At 36.8% G+C, this 18,032-nt stretch overlaps 2 protein-coding genes across 2 annotated transcripts; both read left to right on the top strand.

Moving 5' to 3' along the window:
- The first annotated feature begins 1,771 nt into the window (after window positions 1-1,771).
- Window positions 1,772-10,871, top strand: LOC103037412 (colipase). Its single transcript, XM_015600902.3, has 3 exons — window positions 1,772-1,974; window positions 3,416-3,538; window positions 10,639-10,871. The coding sequence occupies exons 1-3, from the start codon at window positions 1,876-1,878 to the stop codon at window positions 10,792-10,794; spliced, it is 378 nt and encodes a 125-aa protein (XP_015456388.3). The 5' UTR covers window positions 1,772-1,875; the 3' UTR covers window positions 10,795-10,871.
- A 2,291-nt stretch (window positions 10,872-13,162) lies between these two features.
- On the top strand, window positions 13,163-17,388 carry LOC111192747 (colipase-like). Its single transcript, XM_049485539.1, has 3 exons — window positions 13,163-13,375; window positions 13,947-14,069; window positions 17,105-17,388. The coding sequence occupies exons 1-3, from the start codon at window positions 13,262-13,264 to the stop codon at window positions 17,231-17,233; spliced, it is 366 nt and encodes a 121-aa protein (XP_049341496.1). The 5' UTR covers window positions 13,163-13,261; the 3' UTR covers window positions 17,234-17,388.
- Window positions 17,389-18,032: the final 644 nt, after the last annotated feature.

Raw genomic sequence — 18,032 nt, forward strand, 5'->3', positions numbered from 1 at the left:
ACACTCAGCCTCTAGATGGCAGTGTTGCTCATACATTGATATCACAGTGTGAAATAATTAAGAAACCAGTTTCCAAGTTTATTGGTTTCCCACCCTGTCACACACAACCATATTTAAATATTTTCGTTTTTGTGACATTTTAGTATTTGTGATGATGTTTAATCAATTAATGTATTTATTATTTATTTATTTATTATTTATAAAAAAAAATATTATGTATTATTTATTGCTGGTATAAGCTGAATAAGGATGAAATCTCAATTGTGGTGAGGAATACATAAACAAAAAACTAAAATGTCCCTATTTAAAACTTCATTTTTTTTTGTATACTTACTTAAGATTTATTAGGGGTCTTTATGTTTAATTTCTGTGAAATTAAATTGTACTAGTATATTTTCATCAAATCATACAGATGAATTAGATATATAAACATACAGTATATGGACTTTTCAGTTACAGTTACAAGATTTAAACCCTTGTTCGTCACATTCACAATCAAACGCTCATTATGTTAATACAAAAAGGACTCACCTTTATTCATCAACAGCAATGAAGCTTCACATACTTCCTCAGCCTTTGACCTAGTTGCTAGTCAGCTGTATATCCTCCATCACTAGTGATGCCTCCTCCGACGTGTGAAGTCAGCCACATTAGTTCGGAGGATAGTGCAGCCACCGACTCTTTTTGAACTACTGTCAATGTAGGATTGTCGAGTATAAAGGGGCCTCAGAGGAAAGCGCCCTAGGAGTGATAAGGGGAAAGAACGCCAACTACCCACCCAGAGAGATCAAGACCAATTGTGCTCTCTAAGGGCACTCAAATCAGTGATCTCTCTATCATAGTGTCAGCGACTTAGTCTGGAGAACCACTTGGCAAATCTTCAAATCCACAGTTTTACTGAACTGCACTCTTGACTGCTTGTCGTATTGTTTAATCCCACGCTCCTCCTATTCACTCCCATTCATTTCTACATACGTAAGGACAACATTTGTCCTAAATTCCAAAAAATGATTGTAATTTAGAGCATTTATTTGCAAAAAATGAGAAATTAGTTCAGAAATCAATATTTGGTGGAATAACCCTGGTTTTTAATCACAGTTTTCATGCATCTTGGCATGTTCTCCTCCACCAGTCTTACACACTGCTTTTGGATAACTTTATGCTGCTTTACTCCTGGTGCAAAAATTCAAGCAGTTCAGTTTGGTGGTTTGATGGCTTGTGATCATCCATCTTCCCCTTGATGATATTCCAGAGGTTTTCAATTTGGTAAAATCAAAGAAACTCATCATTTTTAAGGGGTCTTTTATTTCTCTTTTTTCCAGAGCTATACATTACAAAGAGAACTATTTACATCGAACTTAGATTTCAGTTAAATTTAATAGATATTTAGCTGAACTCCAGTTGAATGTTAGGTAAGCATCTCCAACGAACTGTCAAATTAAAGTAATTCCAGCCTTTTTTCTGCACTTAAATGAACCCTCTAAAGCCTATATTGTTCTAACCTTTACCCTCCTTAGCTCAACAGTACATGTTTTCACAGACAATATCACCCTTAAAACAAACGGAAATGGGGGCACCCAAACTAGGGCGGGAGGAAAGCTGGCATCTAACAGTCAGTGAACAGTGGCACCTGTTTCATTTATTTGTTTATATGTGAGCTCCATGTTCTTCCTGATTTGAGATTTTTATGATTAGGAAGTTTGTTTTGGATTAGACACAGACACGGTGGTCCTACACCATCACAGAGACTGCATTTCTTCAATGGAAAACAGGTGGATCCAGATACGCAGCTAAAAATAGATCAGGTCTGTGTTAAAGGGAAGAACCCAGCAGGTATTGGTGCTTAGTCTGTGTGACTGAAGATCTGACAGCACCATGTTGAAGGCTGTGTTGGTGATTACTCTGTTGGTGGTGGCTGTGGCTCTGGATGAGACTCCTGAGTCTCCTGAAACTGGGGGCATCATCATCAACCTGGTAAGAACTATCATCACCCTGGGAAAGAACCAATCACTGCACACAAACAGAATTATTTTTGCAGGAAGCAAAATGCCTGAAAATGCCTTAAGCACGGTTACAAATGCAACATTTTCAGTGCTCAGCCAACAATCGCCCGTACAGTTTATGAAGCGTTGTACGATCAATGACTAGATGCATTTTTGGCTGAACATGGTAAATATTGTGAACACAATTTAGCTTGCAATTTGGCTATTATTGCAAATTTATAATTTTTAAGGGGGGAACTGTACACCTGAAAGGAGGCTCGAGTCCACTGTTATGCTGGTTAAGATACTATTGGACATGGAGGTCCCATGATTGCTCAATAAGCAATACATCTGGTGACCAGACAGACCATCCGATCTTAAGTAGGGCTTGAATTTGACCCTAAAGATGATATAGTTCCAGTTTGAAGCAGTCCAGGATTCTCCTTAAAGACACCACTACAAAAGAAGTCAATGGTGTCAGCCCATATGATGGCAAGTTGTCAAAATGATGGACCACAATAGATGGAGGGCAATTTGTCAAAAATGACATCCTGCTTCTCTCACTCCAATGATAGTCTAGGCAAACACTCTTTGAGTGCATAGTAGAGCCATGTTTAGCTGTCAAATGGTCTCTCACCATGAGGAACACTACCCAAGTTGAGTTTTGTACCAATATGTGGCTCGTTATTTGTTTGGCAAAGATTGAGATGTTAGAATGCATGAAAACATTGGTGAAAGACAGTGATGTGATGGTGTGTTTTATGTGCTATGAAAGTATTCACCATGTTCTTGCCCTAATAGCCGTAACAGGTGATTCTATGATCCCATTTCTGTGCCTACACTGAAAAAATGATGAGTAAAATTTACTTTAAAAAAGTTTTGCAACTTTCTGCATTAGTGAATTTAATTTCAGATAGATGTAAGTAACTTCAACTCGGTGTTAAGACTTAAATGTTACATAGAGTAAATAAGTGAACTGAACTTTAGTCAATCCTTTTTGTAAACTTTACTTCATTTATTTTTACTGAATCAATCCTATCTTTTAGTAAACTTTACTTAATTTATTTTTGAGATTATGTAAATATTTGAATTTAACTAAAATTATATATAATAATATTTTATAAATTAAGTAATTGTAATTAGGTAATATTGTATGCAGAAATTAAGTAAAGTTTACTAAAAGAAAGGATTGATTCAGCAAAAATAAATTAGTAAAGTTTACTAAAATAAAGGATTGACTGAAGTTCAGTTCACTTATTTACTCTGTGTAACATTTAAGTCTTGAGACCGAGTTGAAGTTACTTAAATTTATTTGAAATTAAATTTACTTAAAAAAAAGTAAATGCAGGAAAATAGTCAATTTTACTCATCATTTTTTCAGTGTATTTTTTTTTTTTATCTTTTTGTGCTCTAATTGCGTATCTGTTGTACAGAACAATGGTGAGTTGTGTGCGATCAGTGGTCAGTGTAAGAGCTCCTGTTGCCATCGCCCGGACCCCCTCGGCCTGGCCCGCTGTGCCCCCCGTGCTGCAGAGCGAGAAGTGTGTTCCAAGAAGGTACGAACAGTGTAACTACCACCACCATGCTTTAAACACTCTCACAACCACTCACACAGTAAAACACTGCGCAGTACAAGAGATCCACAGGGTTCATCCTCAATCCAGCTGAGGCTGAATCTGAGAGAAGGATATAGAAGTGTTCTGGCTTTATATACAGACTGTGGAACGGTATGCATGTCTCTATATATTCAATATAATTCAGATTTAATCAACAGTAGCTGCAGGGGAAGCCTGCTTGTCACGCTCTTAAACACACAAGGGTGCTTGCGAAGGTTCTTTGAGCAATCTCATAGAGGAACCACTTGAAACACTTTTGTTTCCATAAAGACGCATCTTGTTAGAGGACTTTTACATCAACCCTAGCTTAAAAAAAAAAGTAGATTAAAGTATACTAAGCATTATTATAAAGTGTATAATAAAGTGTATTACTTGTAGCCACATTTTTAATCAGTACCGTATTTTTCGGACTATAAGGCGCACTTAAAAACTTTTAATTTTCACAAAAATTGACAGTGCGTCTTATAATACGGTGCGCCTTTTGTATGGATTTTACTCGTCAGGTTGTAAGGAGCAGTAAACACACACTCCGTGCAGCGTTATAGAGAGTTTCAGTGCTATACAGAGTCCAGAGCCGTGCAGCTCCGAGGCTGAGCAGCAATAGCATTAGCTAGATGCTAACCGCTAAGCTAGCTAGCTTATTCACTGAGATCAGTATTATCTAAATTTTACTCGTCAGGTTGTAAGGAGCAGTAAACCATACCTGTCAAGTCTCCCGTTTTGGCCGGGAACCTACCGTATTTTACTCCTCTTTCCCGCCGTCCTCCCGTATTAGTATTTTCCCGTAAATTTCCCGTATTATATTAAAATAATATATATATATATATTTATTATTGAGGAGACAGGGCACTGACCGCTCTGTGTCTCTTAACCAATCGTGGAGCCGGTTCAAGGAGAAAGTCCCGCCTTTCAGGAGAAACAGCCAATCAGCTTGCAAAGGAGGGCCAGTGTGGGGAAGCCACCCGTCGCGGTGAGTTCAGGCAGCTCGTCGGAGCAGCTGATGTTAAAACAGATCTGGATATACAGCGATTTTTCTAAAAGAAATGTAACGGTAGGCTAATGGAAACTATGATGAGATTTTTCTGATAGCTGCTTAAAAATACTCATCTCCGAAATAAAACACACAGATTAAACCTTTTAAAACTATAAAAATAAAGTTTGTGACTCAGTTTAACTAGAAATTTGTAGAGGACCGAAATGAACTGAACTGATCAGGAGTGATCAAAAGAAAGAAGTATTAATTAAAAATTATTAATTGTATAGGCCCATTAGGACTAATTTTTACTGATGGAATATATCTGGTCCTTGTCCTTTTAGTAAAGCTCATGATACTATTTTTTAGGTCACCTACAGTTAGTGCTGGACGATATGGCCAAAATTTATATCACGATATATTCCTTAAATTTCGGTCAATACGATATAATTTCGATATCGATATAAATACTTAAATAGGCCTCAGAAAACTGCTAAGAAGCCCTGCAATCCCTGCAGCACTACGAATTTAAATTATTATGTAACTGTGTATTTGCACTTTTGTATGGCTGGCATCAGATACCCTCATTATATGCACTTCTATCTATCTATCTATCTATCTATCTATCTATCTATCTATCTATCTATCTATCTATCTATCTATCTATCTATCTATCTATCTATCTATCTATCTATCTATCTATCTATCTATCTATCGGAAATCTGTACCTACTACTGTCTGAAAATTTAATTAAAGCCTTTGAAACCTCCTTTCACAAAAACTTTAATACTTTAGAAATAAAAGTAGTCAAAATAAATCAATGCTCAATATTATTTGCATATAGCAAAATAATAACATGACATGTCAAACATAAGCCTATATAACTATTACCAATAAAAATAACTTTAAATTACAACAGAGGCAGAGCTTCTTATTCTTTGTGAACAAATTTAACAGATTAAAACAAGTGTTTTTAACTAGGATATAGAAAACAAGAAGCCTTTATAAATAAAGCGACAAGATTTTCCCGTCAAATAAACAAACCTACAGGCTTTATCAACTATGAATAACTTACAAGTTACAACATAAGCTGTAAAAGTGCTTCAGTCAGTAACGTTATAAGAAAAATATTGTATGTAGTGGAGTTGCTTGAAGTGGTGGAACAGATTAGATGTATTAACATTACCGCTGCTGGTCGGCTGCACTCTCCGGCATAATTTGCAGCAAAGCGGCAAGGGAGCGTACCCGTGGCCGACCGAGCGAGCCGGCCTCGAGGACCCGCGGCCGAGCGAGCGGACTCGCGTCCGGCCTCGAGGACCCGCGGCCGAGCGAGCGGACCCGCGGCCGGCCTCGAGGATCCGGGGCCGACCGAACCGAGTCTACCTTAGCCTTGGATCCGCTCGTCCCGGCTCCGTTTGGCCAGCGCGAGACATTTTTGCTGCGTAGCGAAGCGGATCCGAGCCTAGCCATTTTAACCTAGCCTTGCCTAGCCTAGCCTATTTGGCTACGTGCCTGTGTGGTTACGTCATCACGCACTGACGTAGCCCAGCTACGGGGGCTGTGTTGAGCTCTGCGGCGAGCTGACGCCAGTAAAAAACGCCTGTCCGTGATTCTGTAAATAATACATATCGATATACCACAAAACTGATATCACCGTTATTGAAACATTTCTTATCGCGATAAATACCGATATCGAATTATTGTCCAGGCCTACCTACAGTCATTTTGTAGAATTTGTGCACCCTTTGTTCAATTTTAAATCCATTAAATAAAAAAATATATATATCATATAAAAGAGTGCATTATGCCAAAAAAGCCAAGACATGAAATCTTAACTTTTTTTAAAATATCTAGATAAGGATTTTTAATTTGGCTGCATTAAAAGAATTACATATGTAGGAATGTCCACAACATTTCAGATTCTGATAATCTAATTGTAGTGTGTAAGTGTTTCACATGTGGTTATTTTAGATTTTTTTTAAACCTGTCTTAAAATGTAAGGGATACTGAACCTTCGTTGGGCTGGTGGGACGGCTTTAAGTGGACAGAGGAAAATATCCCTTATTTTTAAATCTAAAACTTGACAGGTATGCAGTAAACACACACTCCGTGCAGCGTTATACAGAGTTTCAGTGCTATACAGAGTCCAGAGCCGTGCAGCTCCGAGGCTGAGCAGCAATAGCATTAGCTAGATGCTAACCGCTAAGCTAGCTAGCTTATTCACTGAGATCAGTATTATCTAAATTTTACTCGTCAGGTTGTAAGGAGCAGTAAACACACACTCCGTGCAGCGTTATACAGAGTTTCAGTGCTATACAGAGTCCAGAGCCGTGCAGCTCCGAGGCTGGAGCAGCAAATAGCATTAGCTAGCTTATTCACTGTTCAGAGATCAGTATTATCTAAATTTTACCCGTCAGGTGTAAGGAGCAGTAACGTAAGAGAACGGTATATCGTACACTTCAGTATTCCGTACAGTTGAGCATTTAAACAATAAAATACTTAATAATAAACTATTGTTATATTTGAAATAATGTCTGGGGTCATTGTCAATCCTTCCTCTTTCCATTAAAACAGGTCAGTGACCATCCACGTTGTGTTTTCTCTTGAAATTCCGCTAGGTAGGGAGGAACCGCCCGCGTCGCCGAAAACGGGTGGGTGGGGAAGGGTTAACAACGCTGAGGCTAAGGGGTGGGGAAAACTTTATCGACTAGTTCACGTAAGGTTTTACCCACTTTTAACATTGCATTTCACCCAAAATGCAACGTTAAGCATCCAACTAACAGCATTTGTTGTAATATTTGATTGAGGAATTAATAATCATTGTTTATAACTTACTTTAAAAACGAGCTTACTCCAGCTCCACTTCACCACTCATAGACAGCTGAGATTTTGTGCTGCAGCTTCAGCACAATTTATTTTCAATTCATAGACAACTTATCAAATCCATTTGACAAACACTTTACTAAGCATCTATGTCAGTCTAAGATCATATGTTAAAGGTGGTGAAGTTTTGCAAAATACAGCCACCACGAGCGGAAATCTGAGGTGTACGGAACACCGTTGCCTGTTTGTTTGCAGGTGTACGGAATACTGATGCACACTGGTGACAGGACTGAGGTCAGTTTTTGGGGTTTTCTTTAAAACTATTGGTCCAAAAGTAACCAATCAAAATTTATTTTGGTTGCTAGGCAGATATTCCATAGTTTAGCCAATCACTGCAGCCTATTTGAACTCGGGTATTTTCGTATAATCCACTCAAACGCGGAAAATACCGAAAATGTGTACGGAATACCGTTCTCTTACGTTAAACACACACTCCGTGCAGAGCCGTGCCGCTCCGAGGCTGGAGCAGGCAATAGCATTAGCTAGATGCTAACCGCTTAGCTAGCTAGCTTTTTCACTGTTCAGAGATCAGTATTTTCTAAATTTAGCACTTTTAATACTGCTGGAGCAGTATTATTAGAGTTAGATGCTAATCGCTAAGCGTTCACCGTTCAGAGGTGAGTTATCGGCCTGTAAGTCTGTGCTGCTTTGCCTGGCTAGCATTAGCTAGATGCTAAGCGCTAACTCTCTCAGAGGTGAGTTTTATCAGCCTGTAATCTGCTTGTTTACCGTGTTAAAACAAGCTACGGGGGACGAATCGCTAGCTAATATCTCACTGTCTTACCAGAACACGCAGGATTACTCAGTGTAACGCTGTCGTTTAAGTTTGGGTTAACTTTACTAGTTTAGGTGACTAGCTAGCGTGCTAGCGGATAGCTATGCTAACGCTGGTGCAGCAAGCCTTAGTGGACATCTGGAAATCTAAGCTTACTGTAAATAAACTGAAGCACGTTACTCACCCAAATAAACAGTTTTCAGGAGAGGAATCTGTGTAGATTAATATCCAGCACTCGTTTGACTTTGAAAGAGCTAGATTTATATATACTGAGACGCTCCACCGGCAAGCGACCACCCCCGGTGGGGGAAGGGAAACATGGCGCCACCCCTGTTCACTTTGATATAGGCACCCTTTCTAGTGTCACTTAACGCGCCTTATAATGCGATGCGCCCTATGTATGGAAAAATAGCAGAAAATAGGCGTTCTTTGATAGTGCGTCTTATAATACGGTGCGCCTTATAGTCCGAAAAATACGGTATATTTAAAAAGTGCTGAAAAGGAACAACTTTTTTTTTTACTTATTATACTTTAACTGTATAAAAAAAGTCCTATTTAATCTTTGCAAAGTTTTTATATAAATTTTAAATATACTTAAGTAACATTTAAACATACTGCTTCATGTATGAAACCCCATATTTTAAATATTCTTACAGTAAAATTATAATACATTTAATGAGTATTACAACTGTATCACTATTATACACAGAGTATATTAAAAATGTACTAAGAATTGATTTTAAGTATATGTGATCTATTTACAAGTATATTGTAGGATACTTCATTGGGTATAAAAGTATATTTTAATGTCCTGTACTACAATTTTTAGCGTGTTACAAATTTAGTAATTTAATTTTCTTTTTTAAAAGGTTACATGATACGTTGTACTTTAAGTGAACTACTGTAACAGTTGTTTTTAACACGTTTTGCTAAGAATGTGCAAAAGTATATTTGGAAAGAAGTATTTTAGAAGTATATTAAATTCCATTAAACTAAAAGTGTACTTCATTGTAGTCTTTATTTAAATACACTATATTGTACTTTTTAAAAGGTATGATCAAAGTTTACTTTTGATGAAAGCATAATATTAATGTACTTTTAATATATTTTAAGTAAGTACATAAATGTGTTAGTATATTTACAACATACTTAGACATTTCTCATATGTTTTAAATACAATTAAGCATATATTCTTTTCACCAGGGAAGTCATGGTTCTGTAGACCTTTTTAAAAGGCCACACATCTCTATTACAAATATGTTTCTGTATGGAGACAAAAGGAATTACATCTAGGAGGCACACCTTAAATTCAGTATTTTTTTTTTTAATCATTTTTGATTTTATATAAGTGTTCTGCATTGTAAATTAATACTAAGGTCACCCAAACTATGAAGAAAAAAAAAGGGTTTTACATTTACTTGCCATCACACATTAGGCTTTTTAATCATTTTCCCCAACAGAGTCATAGGATTTATAACATTTTCTGTGTTTGACCAGTGACCAGAATTATGAAGTTCAACTTATATAGCGCCTTTCTAGAAACCCAAGGACGCTTTTTACAATTTACACGTTTTTACACACAAGCACATTACATCCACACACCGGTGAGAAGCGGCAGCCAATAGCGCACAGCGTACTCTCAACCGGAAACGACCGTCCACCTGGAGGACTGCATCAGGCACTACAGCAATTACCCAGGACAGAGTGCCAATCCATATCTGGGCACAGTCATGCATACATTTACACACATTTACACACACACAAACTTAGATACATACCACACACTTACATACACCGGATCAGTTTAGAGTATTAATTTTTTTTTCTGGGCAATTTAGAGTATCCAATTTACCTGACCTCCATGTTTTTGGACTGTGGGAGGAAACCGGAGTCCCCGGAGGATACCCACACAGACACGGGGAGAACATGGAAACTCCACCCAGATAGGGACTTGAACCCAAGACCTCAGTGCTGGGAGGGGAACGTGCTAACCGCTAAGCCACCGTGCCACCATTTACCATAGTTTTGCTGTACATAATTTTCTGTCTCGTATTTAAATCATATGAATCATCTTCATAACAACATTTCTTTGTGATTCTGTTGTTAAATTACAGAAAACATCGCTATTCTTTTACAGTTATTTTACAGTTAGTTTTGTTAGAATTATATAATGGTTTTGAGCTGTAAAACGATCATTGGTGTGTTCCATTTATAGAATTGCATTCTTGTCTTTTTAATATACGATTTTCCACTGAAAATTTGTACAGAAAAAAACTCTATAAAGCTTGTTTTTATACAGTGTTCAATTGTTGGGTATGATTTCCATTTGTGCATTATTAATGGTATATAAGATTTAGACAGATATGGAGAACACCAAACATTCAAATCTACATTTTCTCCATCACACAGAGCCTGTATGAAACATATTACTTCTGCACCTGTGAGGACGGCCTCAGGTGTGAAGGTGATTGGTCCATTGGCGGTTCCATCGTCAACACCAACTTCGGAATCTGTGAAGACCCCAGAGCTCCCAAACAACCAGGCCTTCCTCCACACAACACATAATGCAACGTCCTTAATGACCTTAATGGAAAAGTCACTGAATGCTAATTGGGTTTACATTAAACATTATTCAACACACATGGAGGAATAAGGCACTGTGAATTACTCTAATTTACTCTAATGCTAATTTTGATTTTTGATTAATTTTGATTATTTTGCTAGTATTTCCCACAACCTTGAACAGGATTGTTGGTTGCAACTGGTTGGTGTGGTGCAGTGGATAACACCACCACCTGTGAGTGAGCTACCATGTGGCAGACTGGGGTTCAATTCCAGGTCTGTGTGACTACCCCCTGCTGTGCTACACCAATAAGAGTCCCTGGGCAAGACACCTTACACTACATTGGCCCTTCCTCTGTAATAGAAAAAACCTTAAAACCTTTAAAAAAAAAAAAAAAAAAAAACTCCTCAATGTTTTCCATGGATTTTCAGCTAAAGGAAAAGTTAGAAGAAGAATGATCAATTTTAATGGTTTATTTTAATGTGTGAAAGATGCAGCAAACCACAATATGGATCAAAGGAACAAAATTTGTTTAGTTTTGCCACTTCTTTTTATCATTGAATAAATTCAACAGCACAAATGCATTTTTACCTTGATTTTCTTTTGACTCACTAGTTCCCCTCTAAAATATTTGAGTTTGTTTAAAGGTTATGAGACAAGACTTAATTGTTTCTTATCTGACAATTCTCCTTTGGGTGGGTGCAAATGCGAGTATATTTATTTAACAAACAAATAAAACGAACAAACAAACAAACAATAAACCAAATACAGAAATTTTGATTAGACATAAAAAATACAGATATATATATATACAGAAGGGGACAGGAAACAGGAAACACCTGGGGACAGGTAATGAGGGGGCGGAGCTACAACCAAACACAGGTGAAAACACTTAAGGTGGAGACACGGGAGGAACACACAAGACCACGTACAGGGGAAAAGGATATATACAAACAGGAGGGCAAAAAAAAAACACTAAGACAGAATGACAGAGAACGTGACAATGTCAATTAGCAAATTAATTTGATAAATAGTTTTTTACGCCGTTTTAATTAGTGTTATCAATTTTCTCCTGATACATAAAAAGTTGAGCATTTTTGTCATTGTGTTCCATAATGACTGATCACAATTTGCTTAAAATCCTTCAACATAGTTTTTTTCCCCCTCTTACATAGGCACATTATTAATCAGTGAAAATACAGAACAGTGAAAATAATCAATAATTAATTGATGGATGTTAACTATGAACATATACAGATGCTGAACTGTATCCAACAATTATGTACACGTTTCCAGAAGCTTACACATACCTTACACATTTAAATGTGTGTTAAAATCACCTAACTCCAATCAAAGCTTGATTTGTTGGGGCATGCCTTATCAAGAAATAAAAAAATATCTATACTCCTTTCCTTTGAGAAAATCACTTTCCCAGATCTCTAAACTCACATACAAACATTCATACACACACAAACTACTTATTAATCATCAAATAACACCACTTAGTACAAGTATTACTTCTACTACTACTACTAGTACTACTTCTACTACTATTTCAATTGTTTCTAAACTTCTATTAATACTATTACTACTAATTATACCACAGTTAGTTCTAACTCTCCAATGTGATTGGCTGAGAGGCGTTCTGTGAGTGCTGTTATCAGCCGGTAATGCACTGTAACCGAAGCTCTCCATGTATTACTCCGCTACATACAAGAAACTTAGCAACGATGCAGCGCTTACAAACCAAACAGCGCTGGTTTGGTGGAGGAGAACATGATGCCAAGATGCATAAAAAACTGTGATTAAAAAAACAGAGTTATTCCACCAAATATTGATTTTTGAAACTTTATGAATATGAACTTGTTTTCTTTGCATTATTTGAGGTCTGAAAATTCTGCATATTTTTTTATTTCTAATATTTCTGCAAATAAAAAAATTCTGCAAATAAATGCTCTAAATGACAATTTTTTTATTTGGAATTTGGGAGAAATGTTGTCTGTAGTTTAAAGAATAAAACAACAATGTTAATTTTAATCAAACATATACCTATAAATAGCAAACAAAAATCGGAGAAACTGATTCAGAAACTGAAGAGGTCTCTATAGGGCCTTTTTCTGCACTAGTTCAAAGATTTTTCACAAATGTTTTGTTACTCTCAGCGTGAAGTTACAGAAGTGAATGTGGCCTCCAAGCAAGGGCAGTAGAAAACCTGGCATTAATCAGTCAGTGAACAGTGACACCTGTTTCATTCACCTGTTTAAATGTGAGCTCCATGTTCCTCCTGATTGGAGACTTAGAGGATTACAACATTTATTTTGGATTTGGTACAAATCTGGTGGTCCTACACTATCAAAGTCAAACAGACGAGCCCACGTATGCAGACCAAAAATAGACAGGTGTGTGATATAGAGAAGAACACAGCAGGTCTCTGTGCTTAGTTGGTGTGGCTGGAAGTTGGACAACACCATGTTGAAGGCTGTGTTGGTGATTACTCTGTGCCTGACGGCCTCAGCTCTGGCTCTGGATGAGTCTCCTGAATCTCCGGAGACTCCTGAAACTGGAGGCATTATAATCAACCTGGTAAGAGCGTCGAATTAATGTTGATTCCTTGATTTATGTTTAACCCTTGTGTGGTGCCGTTTTCATTTTTCATAAAATGATACAAAAAAATATATTTTCTGACTCAAACTCATTGGCATTGGCTCATTTTTTGTGAAAAACATATATCAAAACACATTTTTGATAAACACACACTGTACACTGTACCCCCCCCCCCCCGCCACCCCCCCCCCCCATTTCATATCTTGAGTTTAATTCATTTTCTTTTACATTTTATTAAAAAACTAATAAAAAAAAAGAGTAGCACTTTTTAAAAGAAATGTAACATAAGAAAGGTAAAGGGCAAATATTAACCATGTAAGCTGTTTATAGTGCTTGCAATTTAGGTGAAGCAAGCATGTGTAAAGCATTTTAATGTAAAATTGCTTAATTTTGCTGAATTAAATACAAGTAACAAAGTAAACGAGTAACAAAAATATGAACACCACACAAGGGTTAAGTGGATCTACAGCGCTATACACATTTCTATGCCTCTATTTATCTATATGTGGTTGTATTTGTGTTTGTCTTATTTATCGTATTTGTTGTACAGAACAATGGTGAGTTGTGTCTGGTCAGTGGTCAGTGTAAGAGCTCCTGTTGCCATCGCCCGGACGCCCTCAGCCTGGCTCGCTGTGCCCCCCGTGCTGCAGAGCGAGAAGTGTGTTCCAAGAAGGTACGACCCGTGTAACTACCACCACCATGCTTTAAAGTCTCACACTTTAAAATGTTGATGAATCAGCACAGCTCAAGTCAGTGAAAAACTTAATTATCACACTGTTTTAGACATTTTTTTTGTGTACATGAATGCAAGAACGAAGGGTTAAACCCTTTAAAGATGAGTGTATTATAGTTAATACATATTTTCTATGTTCTCCATGCTCTATTTATTATCTATGAACAGTCATATGAAAAAGTTTTGGAACAGCCATTTCAGTTTGATATATCTAATAACTGATGGACACAGTAATATTTCAGGATTGAAATGAGGTTTATTGTATTAACAGAAAATGTGCAATATGCATTAAACCAAAATTTGACCGGTGCAAAAGTATGGGGCACCCTTATCAATTTATTAATTTGAATACTCCTAACTACTTTTTACTGACCCCAAATATTTAGAACTAAAAATGCTTAAGATTAATAGGGGTGCCCAAACTTTTTCATATGGCTGTATTATAGTTAATACATATTTTCTATGCTCTATTAATATGATAATTAAATAAGGAATTGTTTTAACTTATTTTTAAATAGAGCATATTAATAATGGCAATAATATATAATTTATTAAATAGTTATAAATATATAAATTAGATAATATAATAAATAAAACATAAAACAATATCATGCACAGATGTTCTCTTCCCTAGTGTATTATCCGTAAACTGTATGCACCACAAAAATACATACATATTTCTATATGAGGGATGTTTTCAAGGCGACTCACTACATTTGTATGTCCTATATGTTCTAATTTGTTTAAAGATTCTGTTGTGAGCAATAGATCGTTGGATTTATTCTGTGTAATATTTATTTAAATGTGATATACAGGTGCATCTTAAATAATTTGACTATCAATAAAATGTTACTTTATTTCAGTAATTAATTTCAAAATGTGAAACTCATATATTATATAGGTATATTACACACATCTACATGATCAATTATAAGTGTTTATTTCCTTTATTGTTGATGATTATAACTTACAGCCAATGAAAACCCAACAATCAGTGTCTCAGAAAATTAGAATATTATATAAGACCGATTGGTACTTTTAGCAGTGTGGGCAGTGTGCCAATTCCTGCTGGAAAATGAAATCCACATCTCCATAAAAGTTGCAAAAAAGTTAAGTATTTTACCAGAGCTTTCCTTTGAGGAAACACTTTGAGATCATACTGTCATCCTATGAATTTTGGCATGTCAGTACCGTATTTTTTGCACTAAAAGGTGCACCTAAAATCTTTTCATTTTTACAAAAATTGTAAGTGTGCCTTATAATCCAGTGCGCCTTATGTAAGGTTGTAAGAAGCAGTAAAGCCACTCAGGCTTTTCAGTTTAATTCTCTAGCAGTATTAGCATTAGCCGCTAAAAACGCTAAGTGCTTGTTCTTTGGCTGTTCAGAGGTGAGTATTATTAGCCTGAAGTCTGCTGCTAACCTCAGCTAGCAGTGCTAGAGCAGCATTAGCATTACCGCTAGCGATTAGCCACTAATGATAATATTCCTGCTTTAGTGGAAACTAAATTGTAAATAAACGGAAAAGCTTAACTCACCCAAATAAACAGTTTTCAGGAGAGAAATCTGTGTAGATTAACATGCAGCACTTCTTTGACTTGTCTGACTCAGAATTTAATTTTTGTTTACTTAGCTTAGGTTTATAGGTCTGCTGAATTAAAAGGAAAACATTACTACACCTCTGTGCCTTACTAGAGTTGTATAAAATGTGCAATATTATCCAGAGTGCCTTATGTATAAAAATAGACAAGAAAATAGATGTTTATTGATAGTGCGTTTTATAATTCAGCGCACCTTATAGTGTGAAATATACGATCATTAAGTTGTCTGAAGGTGAGAGGTGGAATTATCTGGCAGTCATTTGATTTATAAAGCTTTAAAAGCTTCACCTAAACGTGAGAAACTTCTGAAGAACCTGTTCCTGGAACTTGGAACATCTAATCTGAACAAGCAACATTATTTAGCCTTTTTATCTAATAAATTAACTGCAGAATCATTGTGAACTGCATGTCTATCGTAGCTACTTCAGACTCTTCAGGACACTGATAACTGCACTAGGGAACTTTGGTGAAGTAGGCAGGAAAACATTTGTGAGAACTGTGTAACCTGATATTAGTGTAAATACTATTAGTAAATCCTTTTTTTTTTAATTTCTCTACTACCTCAGCCCACATGCTTCTTTCACTTTTAGTAATGGTTCTAAATATCTCTTGTTCAGTGTATGTCCTGTTTGAGGGGTGTCTCAATCAAAGCAATAATTACACTTTCTGGCTGAAGAAGGAGCACAGGAACATAAAATACCATTTCTCACATAATGCGGCTTTAAAAGTCTCCTTTTTCTTGTTCTGTGTGAAATACTATATGCCTCTCTGAGTTGTATATGCATGCTGCGTATGAAACACTTTTAAGAAAATGCTCAGAAAAACGAGTCGATCAGGAAAAGTACCGCGTCTACGTCAACTCATGAGTTCCTGGCCTCGCCCACCTTGGCCAGGGACCGCCCACAGGCAGAGCTTAAGCTGGGCTGCAGCAGAGCCAACACTTTAGCTGAAGAGCTTATAGCTTCTGTTTTCACCAGCTAGTTGACATTAGTCATCTTGTGTAAGTAACCGTAGGTTTAAATCGGATCTCCGGTGGATTCTGCGTTTTATTGAGACCTAAAATATACGAAGGCAGGTCGTGTTCTCTGCTGCAGTGTTGTTAACCAATCAGAGGTGACATGTTTGCATGTATAAATATTAATGAGCAGGAACCGAAATCCTGTCTTTCTTCAGAGACCTCTAACTCAGTGAACTAAATCAGGGCTATACAGAAACACCTGAACATCTTTTTTTCACAATATTTTTTTAAATGAATGAAAAAAATCATGGATGAGACCTTTAAGTCTGAGCATTAATTAAAGTATTAGCGATAAAAGAGATGAAGTTCTGAAAATGTTACATCTAAGACTTTAAACTTGCGTTTTCTCCTCTGTGCAGAGCCTGTATGAAACCTATTACTTCTGCCCCTGTGAGGCTGGACTCAGGTGTGAAGGTGATTGGTCCATTGGAGGCTCCATCGTCAACACCAACTTCGGAATCTGCGAAGACCCCAGAGCTCCCAAATAAAACTTTCAGCTCAGAACTAAACAGAATATGCTTCATGGCTTTAATGGAAAAGTCAGTGATTGCTTATTGGAACTACATTAAACATAATTAATAACACATGAATTAATACTGAATTGGGTACATTACTTTTATGCTAAATAAAAAAAAGGTCAGTACTTCACAGTGTCCACTCATACATGCTGTATATCATTACAGTTTTCACTGTAATCCATTGTAATACTGCATCATAGGCATCTTAGACGTTTTTACTGTATTATATATTCAAAGCATGTTATTTTAGAAGTGCTAATGGATCACAAACTATGCAGCCAAGATACACATTAACTGTATGTTAGGAAACAATTTATGGAGAAGGACTATTATTTTATTTATTATTGGGCTGGTACAGGGGTTGGACAATGAAACTGAAACACCTGGTTTTAGACCACTATAATTTATTGTGGTGACGGACAGTTCTGGTGGAAACAGGAGAGTTGAGGTTCACATTGAATTCTGCCGTGATTTGAGCAGCCGTGGTTTTATGTTTTTTTGGATACAATACGGATTAACACCCGAAAATCCCTTTCAGACAGCTTCCTCTTACAGCGTCCACAGTTAATCCTGTTGGATGTGGTTGGTTCTTCTCAGTGGTATTCTGACATTAGCCTGGATACCGTGGCTCTTGATACATCACAAAGACTTGTTGTCTTGGTCACAGATGCGCCAGCAAGACGTGCACCAATGATTTGTCCTCCTTTGAACTCTGGTGTGTCACCCATAATGTTGTGTGCATTGCAATATTTTGAGCAAAACTGTGTTC

This window comes from Astyanax mexicanus, chromosome 12 (assembly GCF_023375975.1).
Source record: "Astyanax mexicanus isolate ESR-SI-001 chromosome 12, AstMex3_surface, whole genome shotgun sequence".
Taxonomy (NCBI): Eukaryota; Metazoa; Chordata; class Actinopteri; order Characiformes; family Acestrorhamphidae; genus Astyanax; species Astyanax mexicanus.